This window comes from Gamsiella multidivaricata (assembly GCF_025024155.1).
Source record: "Gamsiella multidivaricata strain RSA 2152 chromosome Unknown BC939scaffold_47, whole genome shotgun sequence".
In the NCBI taxonomy this organism is placed as follows: Eukaryota; Fungi; Mortierellomycota; class Mortierellomycetes; order Mortierellales; family Mortierellaceae; genus Gamsiella; species Gamsiella multidivaricata.
In genome coordinates, this window is record NW_026251755.1 from 46054 (window position 1) to 69176 (window position 23123).

Below are 23123 nucleotides of genomic sequence, written 5' to 3' on the forward strand. Positions count from 1 at the left end.
CACCGCTCACCGGTGAAATTCAGTGAAAATCGGTGAACTTCAATACACGAGACCGATTTTTTGTTCACCGGTGAACTGCGAAAACGCACTACAATTCACCGGTGAGAATCACTAGTTTAAATACATTAACGAGAACTAAGTTTCTAGGATCAAATCAGACAAAAGTCAGAAAGACTAAAGAACTATGTCAAGGGTAGCAGCACATTTCAGGCGTAAACTACGTCATCAAAGTGCCATAGTCGCACGCCCTACACTGCCACCCAAACGCAGACCTATGTATTGACTGTACTGGAGGAGAGGGCTGGGTCGAGCCTAATTATTTACCTAGTTTTCGCAATGCGAAGAACCACTAAGATCTTTACTGGTATTCTGAAAGTCTTGTTCACTACCATGTAACGGGGTAGTATGTGTCCAAATTTGGTCCTCCTTTAAGCACAGGGCGTTCGATCGACGCTCAAACTGCTATGCCCTAATGGCTGGTGTCTTGAAGTGCCAGTTGCGGCCTCGCGAAGTGTCCTTGGATAAATCATATCGTTGTCGGTGAAAATGTCAATGATATTTATTCCAAATAAATGAGTGTACGAAGATTTGAATACAAGCAACGAGTTCACAACATGTCAGCTCGTCACAAAGATCCTGATCACTTGCGCTTTGAAACAACAGCCTCTGCAAGTGCCAGCACAGTTCCAACACCCGAGGTAGCCAAGCTGAGGCTAGCAGGCACAAAGCGGAAGACCTCGGCCACGACCTCGCAGTCGCTCCACAAATGGTGGGAATGATGGTTGTGTGCGAAACCAGTATAGCTGGCAACAGTTTCAGCTGCTTCCTTAGCCGTTTCAGTTAGCTTTGAAACAGATGAGACGGGATGATGCAGGGTGTATTGGCTCAAGAGATAAGTCATTGCAAACTTGAAGACAAAGTAAGAGAGTCCAGAGGTCGTGGTGCGGGACAAAAGTCCGGTCATGGAAGGCTTGTGGTGATGATGTTCATCAACGTCGTGGCGCACCTTGCGGGCGCGATCAACGTTGAAAAGCTGAGAGAGAAGTGTCGGGATTACAAACAAAGCACCGTAGTATGCGAAGAAGGGCAGCAAAAAGTTGGGCCAGTTCGTGAAGAATCCGAAACACGACGACCAACTCTCTTTATCCTGTAAATACATACGATGTTAACCAAAAAGAAAGATGGTAATCTTAGATACAAATAGCAGTATGGGCCTCTGTCGGGTCCATCATTCAAAACTAGACTTACATGATGCTCATGATGAGAATATGCAGCAGACATAAAGACAGCAAGCTCAAGGATGAATGTGATCCAAACGAATCCTATGCTCGAGGAGCCGAGATCATGTACCCTCTGCCAGTTACGGGACATGCAGGTCGAGAATCCACATGCGCCAGCGCAGTCCACAAAGCGGTGTTTGACTTCCTCAACAACGCAACGATACCACGCATCCACTCCGCGATGATGCCTATGGCGATGATGGCCAGAGCGACGACGGTGACTCTCGTCCTCGTCGTCATTATGGCGACGGGAGCCGCGGTGGGCACCCTTACTTTTGTGTTGCTTCGAGCCGACTCCATTCACAGCGTCCTTGACGCCATCAATTGTATGGGTGACAGACGAGGTAAGGTCCTTGGATGCTCGTCGGAGTGATTCCTTACTAGTCTGGTATTTCTCTTGCAGGATGTGTTCAAGCGAATGGGCCAGATCCGAGGCCTCATGAACCTCATCCTGTACGTGACTCATGAAGTTGCGGACCTGATGCTCCGATAAGGGATCCTCAGTACTGTCCGAATCCGAACCGGATCTATCAGTAGATTTGATGGTTGTGTTTCAGAAACAATTCTCCTTTCTTTGCCTCGAATTTTGCAACGACCATCGCTGAACGTACCTGCTAGCCGTGGAGTCGCGAGAGTCGAGAGCTGTTTTCTTTCTGGGTGATGAGCGCGTAGAGCGGGACTGAGATGTACCATCTGAGGTGTCGTCATCTTCATTAGCGGAGGAAAGGCTGGCTAGGCGATGGCCAGCTCGAGAACTATCCTCACGGACGAGATGATGCAGCGAGGGATCACTGGATCCATGTTTCGCGACATGCGACCTGTTATAATGCGAATTAAATTTGCATAATAGATGTCAGAGAAAAATATGTGGAACATTATTGTACCCATGACAGAAGGAATGAGATCGTACTTGATTCTGTCAACCAGATCCTCACGCACGCCTTCGGTGGAAAGGCCCAGCTGCTGGGCTATGTCTAGAATGGGTGTGGCAAGCACAAAGATGGTGAGTACATATTGCGCTGCATGGTCTCTTACTGTCGGGGATAGAACATGACTGAGCGAACACCTTTTAGTTCGTTCTTGCGGCGTTTGGAGAGTTGAGTAGCCATGGTTGTCGGCGGTTGAGACTGCTGAGAAATGCTGACCAGGAATTCGGAATGAGAAGAGAATTCAAGTTTCTTGTAGGGGCGTGTGTATGTTTTTATGCGGCTGAAAAACGGATGGGGGTGCGAGCAAAGAAAGGCGGAGGAGGAAGGACAAAAACCCCAGACCCACAATGGTCAAGTGAGAAGGAAAAAAATCGAGTAGTGACTGCGGCAACACAACTGCTTCGCCCAGATCGCTACGAGACAGAGGGGATGGGAATTATTTATCAAGGACGCTGCTCTTGCTCTTGGCGGATGTTCCTGCGTCAGGGCAGGGCAGGACGTGGAATCTGACTTAAAATACAGCCAACCACATTGACGTAAACATGGTCTACACTTATCTTTATCGAACATGTCTATCGCCCGCATATTCAGCTCTTTACCACTTCGATCTTGTATCTATGCACTCGGGGGGCAAATCTCTTCGTGCCATCAAGATTATGCGCAGAAAATGGTGCGAGTATTACCTGGAAGTAGTGCGTAGGAAACGGGCTTGCCTGAACCACAATCTGGGGTGAGTTGCTTTTTAAAAAGACGGAGTAACCGAACCCAGTTGCATGGTCAAGGACAGCTATGATTTGCAGGGATAACTAGCTCGCTAGATTAGGCCTTCAGCGTCAATTGCGGATAAGATTGCGTAATTTGCGCACGGCCTCTCAGGCGAAATCTGGTTTCCTGTCATGGCTGGCTCTCTTTCTTTCCACATCACACTCGCTCAAACGATCAAGTCGCCATTTCAGGGCACAGCCGCCGCATATTAAGGAGCATTCTGAGAAATCGAAAGGAGCCAGGCGCTAGTCCATACCCTGGGCTCTCTAGACAATTCGCCACTCGAACAGTCACACACAACCCGCGGGTAAACTCTGTCTGCGCGGTCTTTAACCCGCCTTCTCTTTCTTTCTCCCGTCTACTCTTCAACTCGGCTTAACTGCGAATTCTTTTTAACCCAAGCACTGCAACATCCATCTTATACTTGATATCAATCTGATTTAATCCTCGCCAGACAACTATCGACAATCTTAATCAGAACATCATATCTCCAATGGCGGGGCCGTGGCACATCTTCACTGTTGAGCATGGATCTGAAGACGTCGCTCGTTATCCAGGACTTCATGGACTGCCGTCGGTCGTGGATAGGCTTTGCATTCAAAACGAAGGATGGGTATGTATATCCCGCCCATGAGATCTTCTGTTTGAATATTGTCTCGGATATCTCACCAGTTTGCAATATCATATCAATTAACGACAAATCAGGGGCCCTTGAGTCCTACTCGCTACGATCTCACACCGTGCTTCGAGTATAGGTAACAGACGAATCAATGTCAATCGCTTTGTACGATGGTAGAGCCATTACTTGTCATTAGTTAACCCATCGATTGTTTTATGATAGTGTCTTATTCGGGATTGTGTCGTGGATGGCTATCCTAGGGTTTACTGCTAGGATCTACTACTTGACGCACCATGCAGAAGCGCACAATCTCGGACGTGCTGCTTGGATTTATTGGTCAACGCAGGCTTGCATGTCACTCGGAGCCGTTGTGGCGTGGGCATTATCCTGGAGCTTGTTCTCATTGCCAGATGAATCACCTATCTATGCTTGGAGTTGCCTCAGTTTGGGCACAGCTTGGGTAAGAGTACTAGCGGTACAGAACGTGACATACTTTATTGTTAGCCTATGTTATCTGACTGTACCATACTTGTTCTCGTTGTGCCTCTAGGCCCTTGCCGTTGTCCTGAATCGATATGAACATGAGTACGAAATCCGATCGTCCAGTGCCATCTTCGCCTTCTATGCGTCCTCGATCACATCGTCCCTCATTATCATCAAAACGACAATGGAACTGAACTCCACGCAACACCCAACGTTCGCCTTACTTGCGGCACAGATTGTGATCTTATCCACGGGATTCATCATCGAAGGCTGGCCCAGAGGAAATACACGAGTGCAAAAACTGAGCGGCGTCGGACTGTATGGCAAGGCCAACCTTCTTTCTCGCCTCACATTCTTCTTCTACCTGCCCATCATCAAAATCGGACTTCGCCGAACACTCACGCCAGACGACATTCTTGGCCAATTGCCAAAGTCTATGGCGACCCCTGCCGTTTACAAGAAGCTAAATGGTGCTTGGACTGCACGGCTGAAAAAGCGGGAGCGCTCATGGAAATCTCGACCCTCCTTGTTCGGCACCATCTTTCTAGCAAATTGGAGACAGTTGGTCCCAGTCCTTCTCAGTCGTATTGCCATCGTCCTCTTTTCATATACGCTACCGGTCCTATTGAAGGGTTTGCTCAACTATTTAGAAGATTACGAGTCGAAACCGCTTTCCTATGGCATCATGCTCGCCGTCGGCATGTTCCTGTCGTCTTTATTCGCCTCACTTCTGTACACCTACAACCGATACCAAATGATCCTGATCGGCGTCAGTACCCGTACGGCCATAATTGCGATGATCTACAGGAAGGCGCTTCGACTCTCACCCAAGGCAAGGGGCCAATCTACCACCGGCCAGATCACCAATCTCATGTCGGTGGATGCGGATCAATGGTGGGACGCAGTGGTGGGCCTTTCCGTCTGGTTGTCGATCCCTATCGAGCTGACGATCGCCATGAAACTTTTGTACGGCCTCCTGGGATGGACCATGCTTGCCGGTGTACTGGCAATGTTGGCAATATTGCCCTTTCAAGCATGGCAGGGACGAGTATTTGAACGCATACAAAAGGAAAAACTGAAGGCGATGGACGAGCGCGTTAGGCTGACAACGGATACTTTGGCATCCATGAAGATCATAAAGCTTTATGGCTGGGGTACCGCGTTTTTCAACCGGATCTTGGCTGTTCGAGAGCAGGAACTGCAGGCACTGAGAAGGATCGGGATCGTCCAATCGTTCATGTCGATCATTTTTATCTCTTCGTCGCTCATCATCAGCCTGATCACTTTCGGCATTTTCTCTCTCTGGGGCGGGCCGGACTTTACGCCTGGAAAGCTGACGCCTCAAACAGTCTTCGTGTCAATGACGTTGTTTGGGATGCTTAGGGGTCCTATTGCCAGCCTTGCAGACGCGACCACAGTGACCATCAGTGTGCTGGTGGCAACAAAGCGAATCGAAACGTTTTTGTTGAACGAAGAGGTCAGCGAGACCGATATTCTGCGATTCGACAGTCTGCCACGGGATCCGAACGACCCTGTTATTTCGATCAAGGAGGCGACATTTTCATGGGATGAACCTAGTGATGATACACTCGATAAACCATTAGTGGATGAGACGACCGCGCTGCTTCCGGACCGAATTCATGAGCAATCTCATCAAGCAGCACCGCCGACTTTGCAGGATATCAATCTGGAGGTCGGTCGAGGGACCCTAACTGCTATTGTTGGACGTGTTGGGCAGGGTAAGTCGTCTCTCTTGAGCGCCCTGATCAGCGACATGTACAAACTGCATGGCAAAGTACAGATCTCGGGACGAATCGCCTATGTACCGCAGCAGGCATGGATCCTCAACAAGTCTCTCAAGGATAATATCGTATTCGACAACGAGTACGACGAAGCTAGATACCAGCGCGTCCTATTTGCATGTGGACTGGAGCCTGACATCGCAATCCTGCCTGCTGGAGATGCGACCGAGATTGGAGAGCGCGGCATCAATCTCTCTGGAGGCCAGAAGCAGAGGGTTTCTCTTGCCCGAGCAGCGTATGACGATGCCGATATTTATTTGCTGGATGACCCTTTAAGTGCAGTCGATGCCCATGTAGACAGGCACCTCTGGGAGAATCTCATTGGACCATCTGGCCTGCTTCGTAGCAAGACTCGCGTTTTGGTTACACACGGAATCCATCATCTTCGGCATGTTGACCAGATCGTTGTGCTAAAGGACGGAGCAATCGAGGAGAAGGGAGGCTACAGGGAACTGATGGCCTCTAAACAGGCATTCTATCGACTGATTAAGGAGTACTCAATCTTGGAGCGAAGACGATCCCATGAAGTCGAGAGACGCGGCAGCAATGATATCAAGAACAACAGCGTCATTGCCTCGGCCTCTAGCGAGTGCGAGGAAAGGCCGGACATTATAGGAGAGAGTGGTGAGAGTGGTCTGGAAGAAGATACGGGAGAGGAAATCGAATCTGATAATAACACGGAAGAAACGGTGGGCCAACAGGCGCTCAACGACCCGAAAAAGGACGTTCGTTGGCAACTCATTGCTGCTGAGGCGATGAAGGAAGGTGAAGTTGGATTCGATGTTGTTATATCGTACACCAAGGCAGCGTAAGTAGCCTCTCGAGTCCACAGAAAGAAGCATTGTGTATCATGATCCCAGTCGCTAATGGACACCTTTTTGTCTATATTTTATTTCAATCTTGTAGATCGACCAAGTTATGTATCATTATCTTCGTCATGTTCATTCTCGCCCAAGGGTGCCTAGTTTCGACAAGTTTGTGGCTGAAATACTGGATTCTGAAAACAAAGGACACCGACGACGACCGCCCACCATCACCAGTGCTATTCCTGGCCGTATACTCTATCCTCACTTTCATCTACGTCCTGCTCTACGTGATCATCATGTTCCTGGGACTCGCCGTGGCTAGAATCCGGGCTGCGGAGCGAATTCATGCCAAGCTGCTGAACATGATATTCCGCCTGCCGATCGCCTTTTTCGACACTACGCCCCTTGGACGCATCATCAATCGGTTTTCTTCCGATATTTCTATGGTTGACGTCAAGATCCCCAATAAGATGATGGATGTCTTGCTCTTTGGCATCTCGGTCTTGAGCACGGTCCTTCTCATCGTGTTTACGACGCCATCGTTTATCGTCGCGCTACCATTTTTAATCCTAGCATATTGGGGAATGCTAGTGTGCTTTCTGAGTGTTTCAAGAACCCTGGCACGCATTTATTCGGTCTCAAAGTCGCCCATTTATCAGCAGTTCAACGAGACCCTTGGAGGAGTGTCGATAATTCGTGCTATGAGGTACGATGACCGATTTATTCAGAGAAATGCGTTCATGACGGACAGAGCTACCAACAACTTCCTGTCCAATATGTCGAGTCGGCGCTGGCTGGATGTGCAACTGAGGATGTGCAGTCTTGCCATTCTCTTATGCGCATCCCTACTGGCAGTCCTGGGACGCAAGACTCTGGACGCCAGCATGGTGGGTCTGATGCTGAGCTTTGCGCTTACGCTCACGGAGGAAATGACCACGCTTGTTAGAATCTTTTGTGATCTACAGGTAAGCACTCGGTTTCTATATTATTTTCGTTCCTGGAAATATGACAGCTTGTCTGATATATCAAGTTCGTATACGCATATAGAATGTCTTTGTTGCGATGGAACGCGTCCTGGAGTACACAGAACTTAATCCTGAGGCACCTGAGAAGACAGATGTTATTCTCCCGCCCAACTGGCCTTCTCAGGGCCGCATCAGCTTCATCAACTACTCTACACGGTACCGTGAGGGACTGAACCTGGTGATTAAGAACGTCAGCTTGGATATCGCACCAGCCGAGAAAGTAGGAATTGTTGGCAGGACAGGGGCGGGCAAATCGTCCCTGACTCTGGCTCTCTTCCGGATCATAGAGGCTGCTAATAGCTACTGGGCCAAGCAGAGCGACAACAGCCGCGTTTCTGAGGTGGATGTGGCTCCCGGATCCAGTCCTGGGAGTTACTGCAGTGGAATCAACGAGGAGGAGGAGGAAAGGGAGGACGGTGGCAAGATTGAGATCGACGGAGTTGATATTGCTACTATTGGGCTTCAAGATCTGCGACAACACTTGGCTATCATCCCGCAGGATCCAACATTGTTTACCGGTTCTGTCCGTGAGAATTTGGATCCCTTCCAGGAACTTGAGGACGCGGACCTTTGGGAAGCACTGGAGCGATCTCATCTTAAAGATCATATCAGCGCACTTCCGGGTGGTCTATCGTATGAGGTTTCACAAAACGGTGAAAACTTTTCTGTGGGTCAGCGATCGTTAATTTGTCTTGCACGAGCGTTGCTTCGTAAGTCCAAGATCCTGGTTATGGACGAGGCGACAGCGGCGGTGGATGTGGAAACGGACAAGCTGATCCAAAAGACGATTCGGAAGGAGTTCAAGGACAGGACAGTTTTGACCATTGCCCACAGGATCAAGACGGTGATGGACTCGGACAAGATATTGGTGCTGGAGTATGGCAGAGTGAGGGAGTTTGATGCCCCAAAGAACCTGCTCAAGGACGAGAGCTCATTGTTTTACAAGCTAGCGGAGCAAGCCGGCGAGGTTTAGAGCGTATTATACTAGACAATACTAGACAATGCTAGACAATGTCAGCATATAAGCCAATTTGAACTTGTTGGAGCAGTAAGAAATCTGGCATTTGGGGGCTTGATCTCCAAGGTGAGATCGAAGCGACATCCTCCACTACCGCCTTCTTGTCTTCGATGTGAATGGTTGCGTACATTGAACATTGAGATGGAGGATCGCCGTAGTGCATAGGATATAGTAGCCGTCGTGGAGAATAATAGGCGATGAATGGAGGCGGGATTTATTCTTATTTGTTCATTTGGGCGTTGGCGATCTTGAACGCTCTGCAGCCACTGATGGATTTGAAGCCTGTGCCATGAGCTCAGGGACAGGCGTGAGCAGAATGGTGTCCCTACCGCGGTAGGAAGGCAGACCCAGCCCTTGATGGTACAATGGCGGCGGCTCCAGCTCTGGCACAGCCGCGACACCGCCTGCTGTTGTTCCTCTCCATATGCCTGCACCATGTTGTCCTCCTTGACCCCACCTCCAGCGTCTTGCAAAGATCAGATTTGTCTGATGATTCGCAACCAAAGAACTTTCATGGCTTTCGGACTCGGCCACTGATATGACACGTATATCTCGGGCTTCCCCTATAGTTAATGCTCCAGCATCTGCGCGCTGACCCCTCGTCTGCCTCCTTGCCGATCCAAAGCAGCAGCAGGCATCATAGCACTGGCCCAGTGTCGTCAGGAAAAAAGTTTTTCCATTCATCATTGTGGTATTATTGTCGAGTTCACCATTCATGAGTCGCAACTGCTTCAACCTCCTCTTCCTGAGATTCCAGCATCCAGTTCCGATGCCGATTCCGAGAACCAGGCTGCAAATACCGACCAGCAATCCTATGAGTAAGTGGTCCTTTACAGAAGGCGAGTCCTGGTCTCCGCTATCATCTCCTGTAGGATCTGCAGTCGAGTTTGGGCTCATGCAAAGGCCGTACAGTTCTATTGACGACGACGGCCTGCGACAGAGAAACGGCGGTTCACAATCCATTCCAGGCCCGCATGTCCGAAGGAAGCATGATCCTTGAGCTTGATACTCCCATGGATTGCAGGTTACTATTTGCCCTGTTGGAAACTGACCCACGCATGACTGAGTGTACCTCTTCTCGCCGGTCAAGAGGGACCCATAGAGAGAGAAATAGCTGCCCTTTAAGCAATTGGCGCTGCTGTTCCTATTGACCTTTCCCGAGCCAGGCGCGGGAAGCGGCAGAAAGGTATTGGCGAAGCAGAGTTGGTCCCGACAGGTGATGGAATTATCAGCATGGAGCGGCACAGGACCGGTAGCGTCAACACATGGGTTGGTGCCTGTGGTTATGTTGGTAGTGGGGCTGGTGGTGGTGTTGCAGAGAAGGGCCAAGGGCACGCATTGGGTGTTCTTATAGCATATCTGGCCGAGGGTGTTGTTGGGTGGGCAGTTCTTGCAGCGACGAGGGAGTGGTGATGTAGAGGCCGTTGATTGAGCAGGAGATCTAGAGGAGGGAGTTGTGGAGACGGTAACGGTAGTGGTGGCTGGTGTGCCTGCTGCCATGACAAACGCAGCATCGTTATCAAAGGGGATTGTGAAGAGGTGCTCTTGTGTTATTGTGTTGGCAAGTGTGCCATGGTGGTGTTGAATGGATGCGATATAGAATAGGAGTACAAGAAGGATGTAAGGAACAGTGAGAGGACGTCCTGGAGGGCCCATTGGAGACCAGCGTGAAGCAATAGTGTGTGAGCGAGCAAAGCGGAGGAATGATGGTGCGAAGGGCTGATGAGGTTGATGGAATGACCAGGGCGCACAAAAGACCTCTTTATTTTCATTGGGCCATTGGAGCGTAGTTTAAGTAAGACAAGGTTGGAGCAATTTGCGAAAGAGAACAGCCCTGAAGGTCAGGGCAGATGTACATGATGTAGCCATTGCGGATATGGAGATGAAAAGAATATAACCTATGCTTTCCCCCTGTGGAAGAATATCGGCGAAGTCAGAGGAGAGGAGACACATTGTCTTAGTGAAGTGTTCTCTCACCCTCGCTCCTTAGCATCGTCAATTGAACTCTTTTTTTGGCGAAAGGATTTGTCCACGAGGCCGTCTTTGCCTTTTTCGGGCACTCGATGCAACACCTGCGATGCAGTCCATTCCCATGACGATTTTTTTTATCTTGCTCTCATTTTTTTGCCACCAAAAATGACATTTACCAAAAATGACATCTCTTCACTTTACCATTCACAACCAGTCAAGCATGGAATGGCCGCGATCCAGCCACTGGCACCTGGAGTCACCGAGGAACTGCGCGCTTCTTTAGTCATCAGCTCGCTTGAGCAATGCGCAGCCGAACTTGTTCAGAACTGTAGGTGCTAGGCATCATTCGCGTGGTTCGGACATGACAAAGTTCCACTCTCAAAATTTCTAAAGCGGCTCTGTGTCTCTGTGCCTCTGCGCCTCTGTGCCTCTATCCGCGATCCTTATTAACCCACTAGCCATCGACGCAAATGCATCATCGATTGAGGTCAAAGTCGATGTGGCTGGTCACAGTCTGCAGGTTTCCGACAACGGGAACGGGATTATCTCAGTCGACATCATGCATGTCGGAACGCGATACGCCACATCCAAGTGCTCAACCTTACAGGATCTGAGGCGGATAAAAACATATGGCTTCCGCGGTGAAGGCATGTCGCATCTTTGTTCGGATCGTCAGTGATTCACGTAATCGGACTGAAGATGCTTACCATCAAACTCCCCTTCTTCCTTTAGCCGTTGCAGCAATGACGGAGATGTCGCTTGTTGATATTGTTTCGCGTCCTCAGGATCAGCGCGACGTATACTCTGTTATTTTCAAGGTAGTAACAAGCGCGTGTAAATATTTTTTATTGGACATCCGTACATGACCTCTTGACTGATGCTTTTCTTCGTCCCTGCCTTGCTTTAAATGACTAGGGTGGAGAGAGGCTGTTTTGCGGCCCTTCGAGCAAGTACCCTCGATTCAATCATGGAACTACCGTTTCAGTGCGGGATCTTTTCTACAAGGTAGTGGTTCCATATATTTATATGCATCGAGTAGGATGTATTAATATGCTCTTCAGCTGACTTGTGCTGCCGAAATTAGTTCCCTGTTAGACAAAGATATTGGTCTGAGGCCTCCGCGTCCAAGCTGGAACTAGAACTGGACAAAGTCAAGCGGGCTGTCGAGACATTTGCATTAGTCTCCCCTCGTATATCATTCACAGTCATCGATATGGCAAAGGATGCTAAAGTGATGACATACCGCAAAGCCGACTCTCAGCTGCACAGGATCACTGCAGTCCTTGGTCTAGCACTTTCTTCCTCCCTCACATTCGCAAAGTCGAGTCCTGAGGATACAACTTACAGCCTCTCTGGATATATTTCGACTATGGGACATTACAATCGTCTCTACCAGTACATATTCTTGAACAACCGACCGATCCGCTCTGATATTATTCAACGGACGATCACTCAGACTTTTCAGCAGTCAAGTTTTTCAAAGGAGAGCCTCCGCTTTGACGAAGACGTTAGGCGGTCCAGGGAACGATACCCAGTATACGTACTTACCCTGAAGTGTCCGCTGAGCGAGTATGACATCTGTATGGATCCAGCTAAGGTCACGGTCGAGTTTGAGGATGAGGAGCGCGTGCTGCGTGTTGTGAGGGATACCATCATCGCGTTCCTCGAGCGGCAACACCTGCTCTCGAGGTCAGCAGCATCGACGTTGAGGAACCAAAGCACTACCAGGAAGCGCAAGTCCAGGGCAAAAGGCAATGTGGGGCTTTCAGATGAGTCCGTTCCGCTCGGCTATCTCTCTCGTATCAAGTTGTCGCGTCCATCCCGAGCCAGCAAGGCCCCTCAGTACTCTCAGGGGGATGCTTATCAGCAAGAGGAGATTGACGTGGAGGATGAACTTGAGTTTGAGCTGGATGAAGACTGGATTTCATCCATGCTTGACGACGATTTTGTGAGCAGCGAGGTCGAATACAATAGACAGGACAGTAGTGATATCATGCTGCCGAACTCAGGCCTTAGAAGAGCCTCACTTCCGCATGTCGTTGAATCAAGGTCGACATCGTTCATTACAGGAACGTCTGGAATCTGGGCCCAGGATGCGCTTCGGAAGTGGGTCAATCCGCTTTTCCCGACTCCGCCTACGCAGGTACCCTCTCTACAAACCTTGAATCTTGATACGGGCATGGGCGATGCTGGAAAACGGGAGTCTATCGAAAAGTCAGTCAGTCGATTTTTCAGTCGAGGTGCCGGCTGCCAGGACCAGTTCAACATCAAGCGCTTGCAGCTTTCAAAGACCTGTCTACAGCATGCCCGGGTTATTGCGCAGCTCGACCGCAAGTTCATTCTCTGCACCATGGATGCCGCAGCAACGGCAACAGCACAGCTTTGCAGTCCACGATCAACGGTACTAGTGGTAGTCGATCAGCACGCAGCGGATGAGCGTGTGAGAGTGGAGCGGCTAATGAAGGAGATGTGTGTGTGCTCATGCGCGACTTTGGAGTCAACGATACACGCTATGGAGGAATTGTCGCAAGCATCGGAGCACCGACTGGACAGCATGGCCATGATCCCGCCGCTTCCTATCACGCTTAGTAGACGGGAGTGGAGGCTTGTAGAGCAGTACTCGGACTGGCTCAGCCGCTGGGGCATCATCTTGGACAAGAATCCGCTTACCGCGGCAGTCGACACAGACCCAGCTCAATTGAACGAAGATTCGATACCATTAGATGAGGATGATGATACTCTTTTGGTATCTCATCACTTCAGCGACTCTCTGACCGAATCATCTCAAACTATGAAATCTCACTCTGAACTTCAACAAGCGCCGATCACAGCTACCGCGGGTGGAAATATCTTGGTGTCTAGGCATATCACAGCGTCCGATTACAGCCAAGGCTGGGTCACGGTATTACCCCGGGCAGTTGCAGACCGATGCGTCGTCGATGGAGCTCTAACACAAGATCTAATCAAAGACTCAATCAGCTGGGCGGAAGGAAGTCGATATAGTTCACGGCGTGATCAGTTGGAAAGCCACAGCGCTAATGACGGTATGTATCCTGTACGACCACGTTTGTTGCTGTCGTAGTGCGGCATTGCGCAGCCCGTCTAACATCTTTTGCCGTATCATTGTCTTTATTAAATCTCTGTTTAGATGCAAGCAGCTGGCTGCGATGCATTCGAGGGTGCCCACGCGGGATCTTGGATATTGTCAATTCGAAAGCATGTCGGGGCGCCATTATGTTTAATGACAAGCTATCTCTGGCACAATGCGAGGGGGTAGTGCGCAGCCTGGCAGAGTGCAAATTTCCATTTCAGTGTGCACATGGTCGTCCGAGCATTGTACCGTTGACCATCTTGGATCAAACAATGCCTCATCAGCAGAAGCAACGCTCGAGATCGCCTAGCAAGCTAGCATCTTTTAAAAAGCACCAACGGAAAACACTGTGGACTCCCTGGATGCGGAACGATACGTAATAAATGAAAAATATTACGCGGCACCTGCACTTTAACTATGGCCAAGGGTAATGTAAACGAGCACTCGCGTGCAAGTGAAGGTCTGCACTTATGGATTAGACATGTAGAATTGTGCAACTAAAGGAACGAATATGACATTGAAAAGTGTTTGAGGAGAGGTCAGATTTGTTAAATGATGCACTTCGTGTTTTTTGAGGAGATTGCCGTCGGTGAACGATGAAAATCCTCCATTGTTTTGTCAACGCAATTTATGAAAAGATCGGCGCTGATTTCTTCGCTGACCTCGGCCATGGTTCGATTTAATAATGCAAATGGTGCTGGTAACGGTGGTGTTGGCGGTAAGGCAGATAAGGCAGTACGCCCAGCTCGTGGTGGGGTACATGCGGATATAGGACGAGTATGGCCCCAGAAGGCAGTGGCGACTATATTTATTGTATTCGCGGTGCGCGGTCCATTAGTAACAACGCGATGCGCGCACAGCAATAAAATCCTTCCGTGCCTGGAGGGATTAATTTTGTTGGCACAATTATCGATCAAGGCCATTTGTCTTTAGCGCAGCATCAAACGCAGATGTATTTCTTTAATATCTGTTTAGCCCTGCGAATCTATCAGACCTAGTTAGCAAAGCTTTGTTGTAGAGCTCCTCTTTAACAAAAGAAAACCAACAAGTAGAGACGCCAAGGATAGAATATTCCCACAGGACGAGACGGTAACACCAGGGCATTCGCACAAGTAAGCATCCAATCGAGTATTAAAAAATAACGATAAAAATCCATCCGTGATGGCCGATCAAGCCATTTCAGGGCTTTCCCACATTGGAGCTTCGGCATGCGAGGGGGGGTTTTGTCTCGGTCAGACTCTTGTGCCGCATTTTTGCTCTTGCGTGCCAATGGGTACTGTCCAGATCTTTTGACGCGCTTTGATGATAATAGTCCCTCGTCTCAAACCACAGCATTTGTTTCCTGATGGACATGAACATCTCATACTCGGTCGAGGGCGACCTTAAGAATATCTCGCCCATTTTTCCACGTCTTTTTCCTCACACTTTGTATACCATGCTTATTGGCAACTCAGGCCTTCAAGAACAATTGTATGCTAACGTCGTGTACTGTTCACCCTGTTGGATGTAAAAGCCAAAGAAGCCTTCTCAGTTTATTTGCCGACTCTGTCCTATTTGTCCCACAACCCACGCTCCTCTCTGAGTCCTTTTCAACCTCGGGTTTTTAGAATAATATTCCAAGTCTTGGATGGAATAATGTCCATGAAAAAGTGTCCCACTGTCCAGTCAAATGTCGTTATATTCCAGAAGAAATAATATTCCAGTTGGCTTTTTTTTTTCTCTTTCTCCTCTAGTCACATCCCTTGTCTTGGTCTCGAGATGTCAAAAAACAACGACAATAAGCAAGATGCATCCTTGATGAATCAATCATCGACTTCTCACCAAGCTATCCATTCTCTACAGCTGCGAAAACAGCAGTTTCCATTCATATCTCAGTCCATGCCACAGTAGGAACACTATCCTTTCTTTTATCAGCAACAACAGCAACATAGCTTTGTCTTACCGTCTTCTTTCCGCCCCTCCCCGTTACTCCCTCGTGCTGACCTTCCTTCCCCATTGCCCTCGCCTTATCTTGCTCATCTTATTACATACCCGTCTCAAGGCACCGCACTGTACGATTCGGAGACATACATGGCAAAGCGCCAGAACAATGGCCAGATACGGCAACTAGCTCCTTTGCGAGCTTCGACCTCGTCCAACTCTGTGATACCGTCCCCTTCGCCAGCTCCTCAGTCTGACCCCGAGTCCTCATCGCCATCAGCAGCAGCAAAGAAGTCGTTCTGGACTACGGCAGGAATGGATACATTTATCGACTGGATCACCGACCCACATAGCCACCAGCGATTACATGCCAAGAATCCAATCGCTGGACAAAAGGCCAAGGACGTACACACAGAGCTCGCCAACCTCGTCAACAAGAAGCACGGAACCGCTTGGGATTACAATCAAATAAAGTCGAAGCTTGCCTACGTGAGATCGAAATACAGGGAGGCGTGCAAGTTGTCATCTACCGGCGAAGGAAACACCGGTCCCTTTGGACAGGACACACTTCTCTCCAGGCAGAAGCTCGTTTGTCCACATTTTGAGAGGATCCATGTGGTCTATGGAGGAAGTCTATCGGCAAACCCTCCTCCACCACGGCAGACAGTATTCTATAGGGATGAACGAGCCATGGAAGAGACTGACGGCGAGTGCAGTGACTTGGAAGCCATCGAGGATACACCCCATGCTAATCCAATCGCGGGTATGTGAATGATATATGTGACATGTTAAATTCACCAAGAGACTCTCTCTAACCCTGCCACGTCGATACTTGGTACACTTTAGGTGCGCACATTGACGATGGCAGTACTGGCCCGCCGAGCAAGCGCCAAAAAGACAATGGTCTTTCGACTCTATCAGCTATCGCTGAGTCCATGACCGAATTAAGTAAGATGGCGAACCAGTCGCGACAGGCCCATGACGAGGACAGGAATCTGCAGAGGCTTCAATTACAGGCGATCGAACGGAGGGAGCGGGAACTTGTACAGAGAGAATTGGGGCTCGGAGAGAGGCTAGTCAGATTAGAAGGGGAACACCAGGAGATGCTCAATAAGAGAGAAAGGAGGCAAGGGCGAAGCTTAGGCAGGAATTTGAGGCCGAGAGGGTTGCATTCAGAAAGGAGTTAGCGGAAGAGAAGGCTGCAGTAAAGAAGGATTTCGCGGACGAGAAGGCTGCGTTCCAGAAGGATAAGTCGATGTTCTTTGAAGAGCGAGATGAACTTAAGTCGCGGATCTCGTCCTTGACGATGGAGCTGGAAATTAGAAGACTTTCATGGAAAGAAGTGCAAGGATGCAAATAAAAGGTCGTAGGCTTATCCTCATCGACGGTATCCACCTATTCTAAAACGGTCCCTGAGGACCTACACCTTCAACTTATCTCTCTTCGCTTTCACCTCGTCCTCGTGTGCGCCTTGCAACTCTACAATGGGGCACCTTCCTCGTTCTGTGCAGGATGATAAAAGGCTACCTCATTCAAATTGTCTTCGGCATCCTCGTGCTCGCCTCCATCAGGATTCATGAGACAAATGTTGTGTAAAATTATGCATGCAACGACCCAGCTGGACGCCTTGGCAATATGCTTCTTCTTGACTACCTTGACGGGCAAATTTTGAAGAGACTGCCACCTGAGCTTGAGCCACCCAAAAGCGTGCTCGATCTTGACCCGCGTTGAACCATGAAGCAGATTGAATGTGAGCTCGTCCTGGGTGTTGTTGGTGCCCTTGTGTCGTGGAATCACGGTAGCTATAATTGGAATATTCCTGGGCGGATTTTCAGCTCCTTGATGTACTTCTTGCAAGCGTTACTGAAGCATTCCTGATACTCCCTTAAGAGGCGCTGGCACTTGGTGTATCGGTGTCGGGAGGGCATGGGGAAAGAACGACCAAGACAATATCTTTTTTGAATAATTATTCCAAGAGCAAAATCAACGATGATTAGAAGTCGCACTTCTATGCCACCCAGATTGTACTCTTTGGGTTCGTCATCGACTTGAAAAGTAAGCGTATCAATCCAATCATTCACTACACATGAGGTTTTCCTTTTTCCTCACCATACCTGTGGCATCATATAGAGTTCACGCGACGCGTCTTACTCTTCCATATAGCCGTATACTTCGCACCTACTAATGTTCACATATGGCAGCAGCGCAACCACTGATGAAAACATGGCGGCAGCAGAGGCGGCCGCAACGAACTTAAGCGTAATCCTCAAGGTGAGCGCACAATGGCCCCCACTAGAGCAACTGCAGATAGTCATGAAAGACCATTCCCTCGTGCACGGACCAGGCTTGCTTTTTTTAATAAAAGAATAGGCTCCAAAAAGGCAGACTCGCTTTATATTAGACCCTACAGCCGAAGTGTGGGTACACGGACCAGTGGAGTGCTTTGGAGATATAGGCGATTGGTTACGTTTTTTATTCAGAATATTCTGAGCTTATATCACGGAAACCTTTTGACATCGCGAATGTAACGGACAGAGCGGTGTTCCCTGTTAGAGTGAGGAGGCCATAGCCTTCACATCATTGAAGCAGGTGTTTAGAGCAAGTCTGGCTTCGAGGGTAGCAATATCAGTATTCCAGCGTTCGAAAGGTGCGAGGTCCTCCACAACATTAAAATGTGTAGGAGCTATTCTGGGAGGTGAGACCATGCGTGTGGTGCGGTCGTATGTGAATACACAGCAACGTGTGCCGATTGCGCTTATGATATGGAAGCGTGGGAGTGGTGATGTGATGGAGGAGAACCGCTCGCGCACCTGTCTATCGGCATTGGTTCTTGTCTGCATAAACTCGATATCGCCTGCTCTCTTGATCTCCAGGGCTAGGACCGGGATACCCTCCTCGTTCTGGACAAGATATTCGACAGCAAAATCCAAATCCATACTTTGGGTGGTGTTGACTGGAAATGTCTGAGGTGCGAGCATAAAGCCTTCATCGAAAGGAAAGACCGACGTGAGCAGTGTGCAGTATGGAGGATACCATAGCTTCTCAACACTGTCGGAGGAGATGCGGGCGAAGATGCGTTCGATGCGGGTGGGCCAAGGTTCGGAGTTCATTGTGCATATGTTACATATGCTACTTTTAATATGGTCGTATTCAGTTGGAGTCAACACCTCTCTACTTCACAGGAAGCACAATGTGGTAGGCAGCAGCCAGATACAGATGATTCATCACATTTGAAAGGAGGATAGTACCTGTGAATAGCCTTTAGGATTTGTAGGCGCGTGGGTGAGGCGGCGGTGAGGATTAAATGGAATCAAGTTGCGCCTGCTTTTATTTATTATCATGACGGGCTTTTCAAATGCCCAAGCTTATTTGAAAAAAAAAAAAAAAAAAAAAAAAAAAAATTGCATGGACCATAAACTCCTTCTCAGTGCTGTGTGAAGGAGTACGCAAAAGACGTCGTGTGATAAGCGGTGACCAACTGAGGACAGGCGCTCCACCGACTTGAACGCCCCTTCAAGAGCCACCGGGGTCTTCTTGTTCTTGATCTTGAAAGGGCTGCTCTCGTGCAGTCCTTCGCAGAAGTGGAATGCAAAGGTCTGGGAGTAATAATCAGACACCTTGTACGGCTTGCCCTCACTACCTTCCTGGGGTGGCAACAACTCGACGGTACGCTCCATACGGGCGATATAATCTGCCGGGGGCTCGGCAGCTCCTTGGGTAATCGTGGCGATCCCCCCATGGTGACCAGGAATGTCCTTGCACGCCTGGTCTCTTGAACGAAGTCATTGCAGAGCTCGGACCACGTACGACGATGTGATCCGCTGATTTTCCAACGACGCACCCACGCTTTCATTGCGCCAGTGGTCTTCTTCTCCACTGCGAATAACATTCTGCCCAGAGATTCACCTTGGGAAACGGCTCCGATCTCTCGAACCCACCCTGCGGCTGTGAGTACATCGGCCTCGGCGGACGGCCAGTCTGGTAGACCATCCAAGTAATACCGCAGGTCGGTCGGCATGGCGGTTGCTGTCCCCCGCGTAGATCACTAAAATAAATGTTGCTCTTGGAGATGGTTCTTTTACAGTTGTATGGAGTAAGGAAGCTCCCAACCTGAATGCTCGAATAATTTGTGTTCCTCACAAACTACGCACACTGTAGCGAGCGATCGGCTTTTATGCAAGCATAGCCTCAAAACCTTATATCGAATCCTGCGTACCCGCGGTGGCTGATGGCCAACACCGTGAGCATGCACGGCCAAACCTTGACACGAAGCATGACACAAACACTGCCACGAGACTAAAAGGAATCGATCTTCTCTTCCCGCCACCATCGCCATGTCCCATCATCAGGAAGGTATAGTAGATGCCGCAGCTCATCGCGACTTGTGAACTCTCGGTATTCTGCGAGGCAGCTGATAACTTTATTTGTCGTGCCAGATACGCAAATGAAGGCTCCTCGACTGCCGAATGAATGCCTCTGCATAATTGTCAGCCATCTCCAGAACGATCTTGGGGCACTACATAGTTTACTCCTGGTCAACCGCTTTTTCTTTAATGCCGCGATACCGCTAATTCTGGATAATCCGCTCGTGAAATGGCAGACAGGTCGCCGTAATGCCTCTCGTACACTGAAATCTGAGAGATTGGTTGCTCTCCTGCTTGCATCCCTCCTCTATCACCACCAACAACCAAGCAAAGGCCCCACAGAGATCCTAGACGAATTCGGATTGCGACTGAACAAGGATCTCTCTGCTTTCCCGCTCCTCGAAGAGGTACTGCAGGACCGCAGCGCTCACTCCGACAATGGTCAACCAAGGATGACGCTGGATTATTCAGCACTGCTCACTACCGTACGGCCCGACGATTGGCCTGTTATTCAGTTCAGGAAATTCATCCGTCTGAAGCAACTTCCAGAATCAATGCTGCAGGATCGGCTTCCGGGTTCCTATAGCCAAAGTAATGGCAACTCAGACGAGGAGATGCACTCGATCAGGGATCAAACTAATCAGGATTACCGAGAAGAGATAGAACGTTCTATCGCTAGGATGATGCTCCAGTTCAATGCTGAATACATCAAAGAGGTTCTATTCGATGTTACCGTAGCCAAGGACACTTTTCTTCCACTGGCAGACCGTATGGCGAGTCTACGGACAATGTATATCATCCGAAACACTACCCTCCCAGACGACCAGCTGCAACCGACAATCGCCTTCATTCACCGCAATCAATCCACATTTCCTTCTAAACCACTGCTGAAACTGGACCTTGAATCCGGCTGGTCTAATTACGCTTTGTACCCTTCCGCCCCCGCCCTGGATGGAGAGTCCGAAGTGCAGAGAGTGAAGCGCATACGGGAGTCGATGTGGTCGTTCGCGAAACCAAAGCTACAGCTTTACGAGGCTGTGGGGCATCCCAGCATGATGCGGAAATACCGTATACCGGGATTCTACTCCAGGATTGCGCAGTACAAGATTGGATTAGATCGACTACAGATTTTCTCCGACTCTGATGAGGATCAGCTTGACAGTGACGATGAGGAGGTCATAGCTATGCAGCGGTTTTTTCAGCAATGTACAAGTCTCGAAAGATTGGATTTCTCCATCGGCTGTTCCGACGCCTTTGCATGGGCAGCAAAACAGCAGGAACAGCAACAGGAACAGCAACATTGGCGTATCAGGACTAGGTCCGATCTACTACATGCACAACCAATTCTCGGACAACTCAAACGGCTATCATTAGACTCGAATCGATCCTGCCACTACCTCATCTATGCTGCAAATGATGCCTTGGTCGCATTCAGGAACTCTCTGCAGTCCATTGTTCTGGCTGGGTACGTGGGCTTCGACGCCTCTACTTTGCAGTCACCAGAATATATAGAATACAGGGATTCACTTCAAGCAAACCGATTCGGCGACTTTGAGCACTCCTTGCCGTACTTGACAGATATCGATATCAACTTGACGACGTTTCCAACCATCCGACGGATCGGCTCCTTCTCGCAGTGTCCCGCCCTGCAGTCACTCAGGATCGAGTTTGGAACGGTCATATTTGAACCGCAGAGAAGGCAGACTCGACCCATAATACCGTACGATCCAAACGTTGACTTGGAGCTGTCGTTGTTTCCAAAGTGGAATCTGCCGCAGCTGAGATGCCTGATGCTGCAAGGAGCTGCCGCACTTCGGTTCGATTATGAGTCGCTCGAGAGTATGATCAGGCTGGAAAAGCTGGTTCTGAAGTGCAAGCTCTGGACGTCCTTGGATCGATATATCTGGCGCATTCCGCGACTTTCAGCTCATCTGGCCAGCCTAAACGCGGATGCAAAGGACGATGATATCAGTGATCTGCTGAAGGAGTTCGGATTCGGCGGCGATAACGGTATCTCAGGGCCAGCAGTTGCTATCCCTAGTGATATACAAGGCTCGAAATGGACAAAGACATGGACACTTCCTTGCTTGAAGACTTTGGTCCTTGCAGGACCCCAGGTTTGTATTTTCGATTTCACCTGGTTGGACGACTCGTCGCTCTTGGAAGAGCTCAACCTCACCTTGGAAGGACCGCCACGGTCGTTGCCTCCGATTCCTTCGTTGGCACCCAGGTCAACGTCGCCAGGAGATTCTCCGATCGACGAAACGTCGACTGAGCGGGAACTCCTATTGCCAAAACTACGACGACTATTCCTTCAGCGATGGATCATCTCCTTTGACGATTTTACACGGTTGTTGTCTGCAGTTGCAGGACCAAATCTACAAAGTATTGATGTTGGAATCCTTCACCCAAAAAGCACCTTGACAGGACCCCAATTTGTACAGGCGATTCATGCGCTGGATGCACAAAAAATCTTTCAGGAGCAGCAGCAGCGGGCAGGCGAAAAAAAGGCTGCGGCATCTTTACAATTCATCTGTGCGGATGTTGATATCACTGAGGAGGATACGGCGCTAGTTGGACTGACCCCTATACCAGAGTCAGAAGCTTGGGGTCTATACCTCGCCCAATACAAGAAGCGAGTCTATAGTTTAGCGACTGGATATTTTGTCCGAGACGAAGATGTGATCAATGATGACTACGTGGAAGAGGAATTGTGAAAATTCCAATAAATAAGATCACTCTCGGGCGCTTTATGTACTTGACAAAAGTTGCAATGCTTCTTAATTCGGAATGGTTCTGAGCACATGCAATGGAGAACTTCCTTTTACTTCTCGCTTAAGGGTATTGCTTTCAGGACAAACAGTTATTTGTGCTGGCGGTCGTGCTGAGCCAATCGACATTCGCGTTCTCCAGCCCTTGACCTTCACCGATCCTGACCCTCGTCAGTTCCCTCAGTGTCCACAAACAATCCAAATCGTCTTCAAGTTGCCAGCGAAGACTTTGGCACAGGCATGTCATACTCTCGGCGCTGCCACATCGTTCCTCTAGGG

General features: G+C 49.3%; 7 protein-coding genes across 7 annotated transcripts; 4 read left to right on the plus strand and 3 right to left on the minus strand.

Annotated features, from left to right (window-relative positions):
* Positions 1-536: 536 nt before the first annotated feature.
* On the minus strand, positions 537-2660 carry BC939DRAFT_456310 (uncharacterized protein). The gene is made up of 5 exons (XM_051556310.1): positions 2347-2660; positions 2191-2254; positions 1892-2098; positions 1249-1807; positions 537-1147 (listed from the first exon to the last, which is right to left on the minus strand). Exons 1-5 carry the CDS (start codon positions 2387-2389, stop codon positions 641-643), a joined length of 1380 nt encoding a protein of 459 aa, XP_051410566.1. The 5' UTR covers positions 2390-2660; the 3' UTR covers positions 537-640.
* Positions 2661-4097: 1437 nt separating this feature from the next.
* On the plus strand, positions 4098-8778 carry BC939DRAFT_456317 (uncharacterized protein). The gene is made up of 3 exons (XM_051556311.1): positions 4098-6686; positions 6785-7649; positions 7732-8778. Exons 1-3 carry the CDS (start codon positions 4261-4263, stop codon positions 8680-8682), a joined length of 4242 nt encoding a protein of 1413 aa, XP_051410567.1. The 5' UTR covers positions 4098-4260; the 3' UTR covers positions 8683-8778.
* Position 8779: 1 nt separating this feature from the next.
* On the minus strand, positions 8780-10682 carry BC939DRAFT_456318 (uncharacterized protein). The gene has a single exon (XM_051556312.1). It carries the CDS (start codon positions 10381-10383, stop codon positions 8956-8958), a length of 1428 nt encoding a protein of 475 aa, XP_051410568.1. The 5' UTR covers positions 10384-10682; the 3' UTR covers positions 8780-8955.
* A 181-nt stretch (positions 10683-10863) lies between these two features.
* On the plus strand, positions 10864-14169 carry BC939DRAFT_504575 (uncharacterized protein; the record flags this gene model as incomplete). The annotated part of the gene is made up of 6 exons (XM_051560544.1): positions 10864-11026; positions 11157-11339; positions 11431-11516; positions 11614-11703; positions 11783-13742; positions 13847-14169. 6 exons carry the CDS (start codon positions 10864-10866, stop codon positions 14167-14169), a joined length of 2805 nt encoding a protein of 934 aa, XP_051410569.1.
* A 1359-nt stretch (positions 14170-15528) lies between these two features.
* BC939DRAFT_211372 (uncharacterized protein) lies at positions 15529-17243 on the plus strand. Its single transcript, XM_051550708.1, has 2 exons — positions 15529-16472; positions 16556-17243. Exons 1-2 carry the CDS (start codon positions 15860-15862, stop codon positions 16894-16896), a joined length of 954 nt encoding a protein of 317 aa, XP_051410570.1. The 5' UTR covers positions 15529-15859; the 3' UTR covers positions 16897-17243.
* Positions 17244-18258: 1015 nt separating this feature from the next.
* Positions 18259-19727, minus strand: BC939DRAFT_478493 (uncharacterized protein; the record flags this gene model as incomplete). The annotated part of the gene is made up of 3 exons (XM_051558772.1): positions 18259-18838; positions 19121-19478; positions 19517-19727. 3 exons carry the CDS (start codon positions 19725-19727, stop codon positions 18259-18261), a joined length of 1149 nt encoding a protein of 382 aa, XP_051410571.1.
* A 273-nt stretch (positions 19728-20000) lies between these two features.
* BC939DRAFT_456324 (uncharacterized protein) lies at positions 20001-22818 on the plus strand. The gene is made up of 2 exons (XM_051556313.1): positions 20001-20062; positions 20146-22818. The coding sequence occupies exons 1-2, from the start codon at positions 20044-20046 to the stop codon at positions 22788-22790; spliced, it is 2664 nt and encodes an 887-aa protein (XP_051410572.1). The 5' UTR covers positions 20001-20043; the 3' UTR covers positions 22791-22818.
* Positions 22819-23123: the final 305 nt, after the last annotated feature.

What these genes read in the sequence shown, in the direction of transcription:
- BC939DRAFT_456317 (XM_051556311.1), top strand. Translation starts at nt 4,261, where the DNA reads ATGGAACTGAACTCCACGCAACACCCAACGTTCGCCTTACTTGCGGCA. An exon ending in ATATCGTACACCAAGGCAGC is followed by an intron (nt 6,687 to 6,784) that starts GTAAGTAGCCTC and finishes TCAATCTTGTAG; the next exon opens with ATCGACCAAGTTATGTATCA. An exon ending in GAATCTTTTGTGATCTACAG is followed by an intron (nt 7,650 to 7,731) that starts GTAAGCACTCGG and finishes ATACGCATATAG; the next exon opens with AATGTCTTTGTTGCGATGGA.
- BC939DRAFT_211372 (XM_051550708.1), top strand. Translation starts at nt 15,860, where the DNA reads ATGGCAAAGCGCCAGAACAATGGCCAGATACGGCAACTAGCTCCTTTG. An exon ending in CCATGCTAATCCAATCGCGG is followed by an intron (nt 16,473 to 16,555) that starts GTATGTGAATGA and finishes GGTACACTTTAG; the next exon opens with GTGCGCACATTGACGATGGC.
- BC939DRAFT_456318 (XM_051556312.1), bottom strand. Translation starts at nt 10,383, where the DNA reads ATGGGCCCTCCAGGACGTCCTCTCACTGTTCCTTACATCCTTCTTGTA.
- BC939DRAFT_456310 (XM_051556310.1), bottom strand. Translation starts at nt 2,389, where the DNA reads ATGGCTACTCAACTCTCCAAACGCCGCAAGAACGAACTAAAAG. An exon ending in CCGCAAGAACGAACTAAAAG is followed by an intron (nt 2,255 to 2,346) that starts GTGTTCGCTCAG and finishes CACCCATTCTAG; the next exon opens with ACATAGCCCAGCAGCTGGGC. An exon ending in ATTCTCATCATGAGCATCAT is followed by an intron (nt 1,148 to 1,248) that starts GTAAGTCTAGTT and finishes ATGTATTTACAG; the next exon opens with GATAAAGAGAGTTGGTCGTC.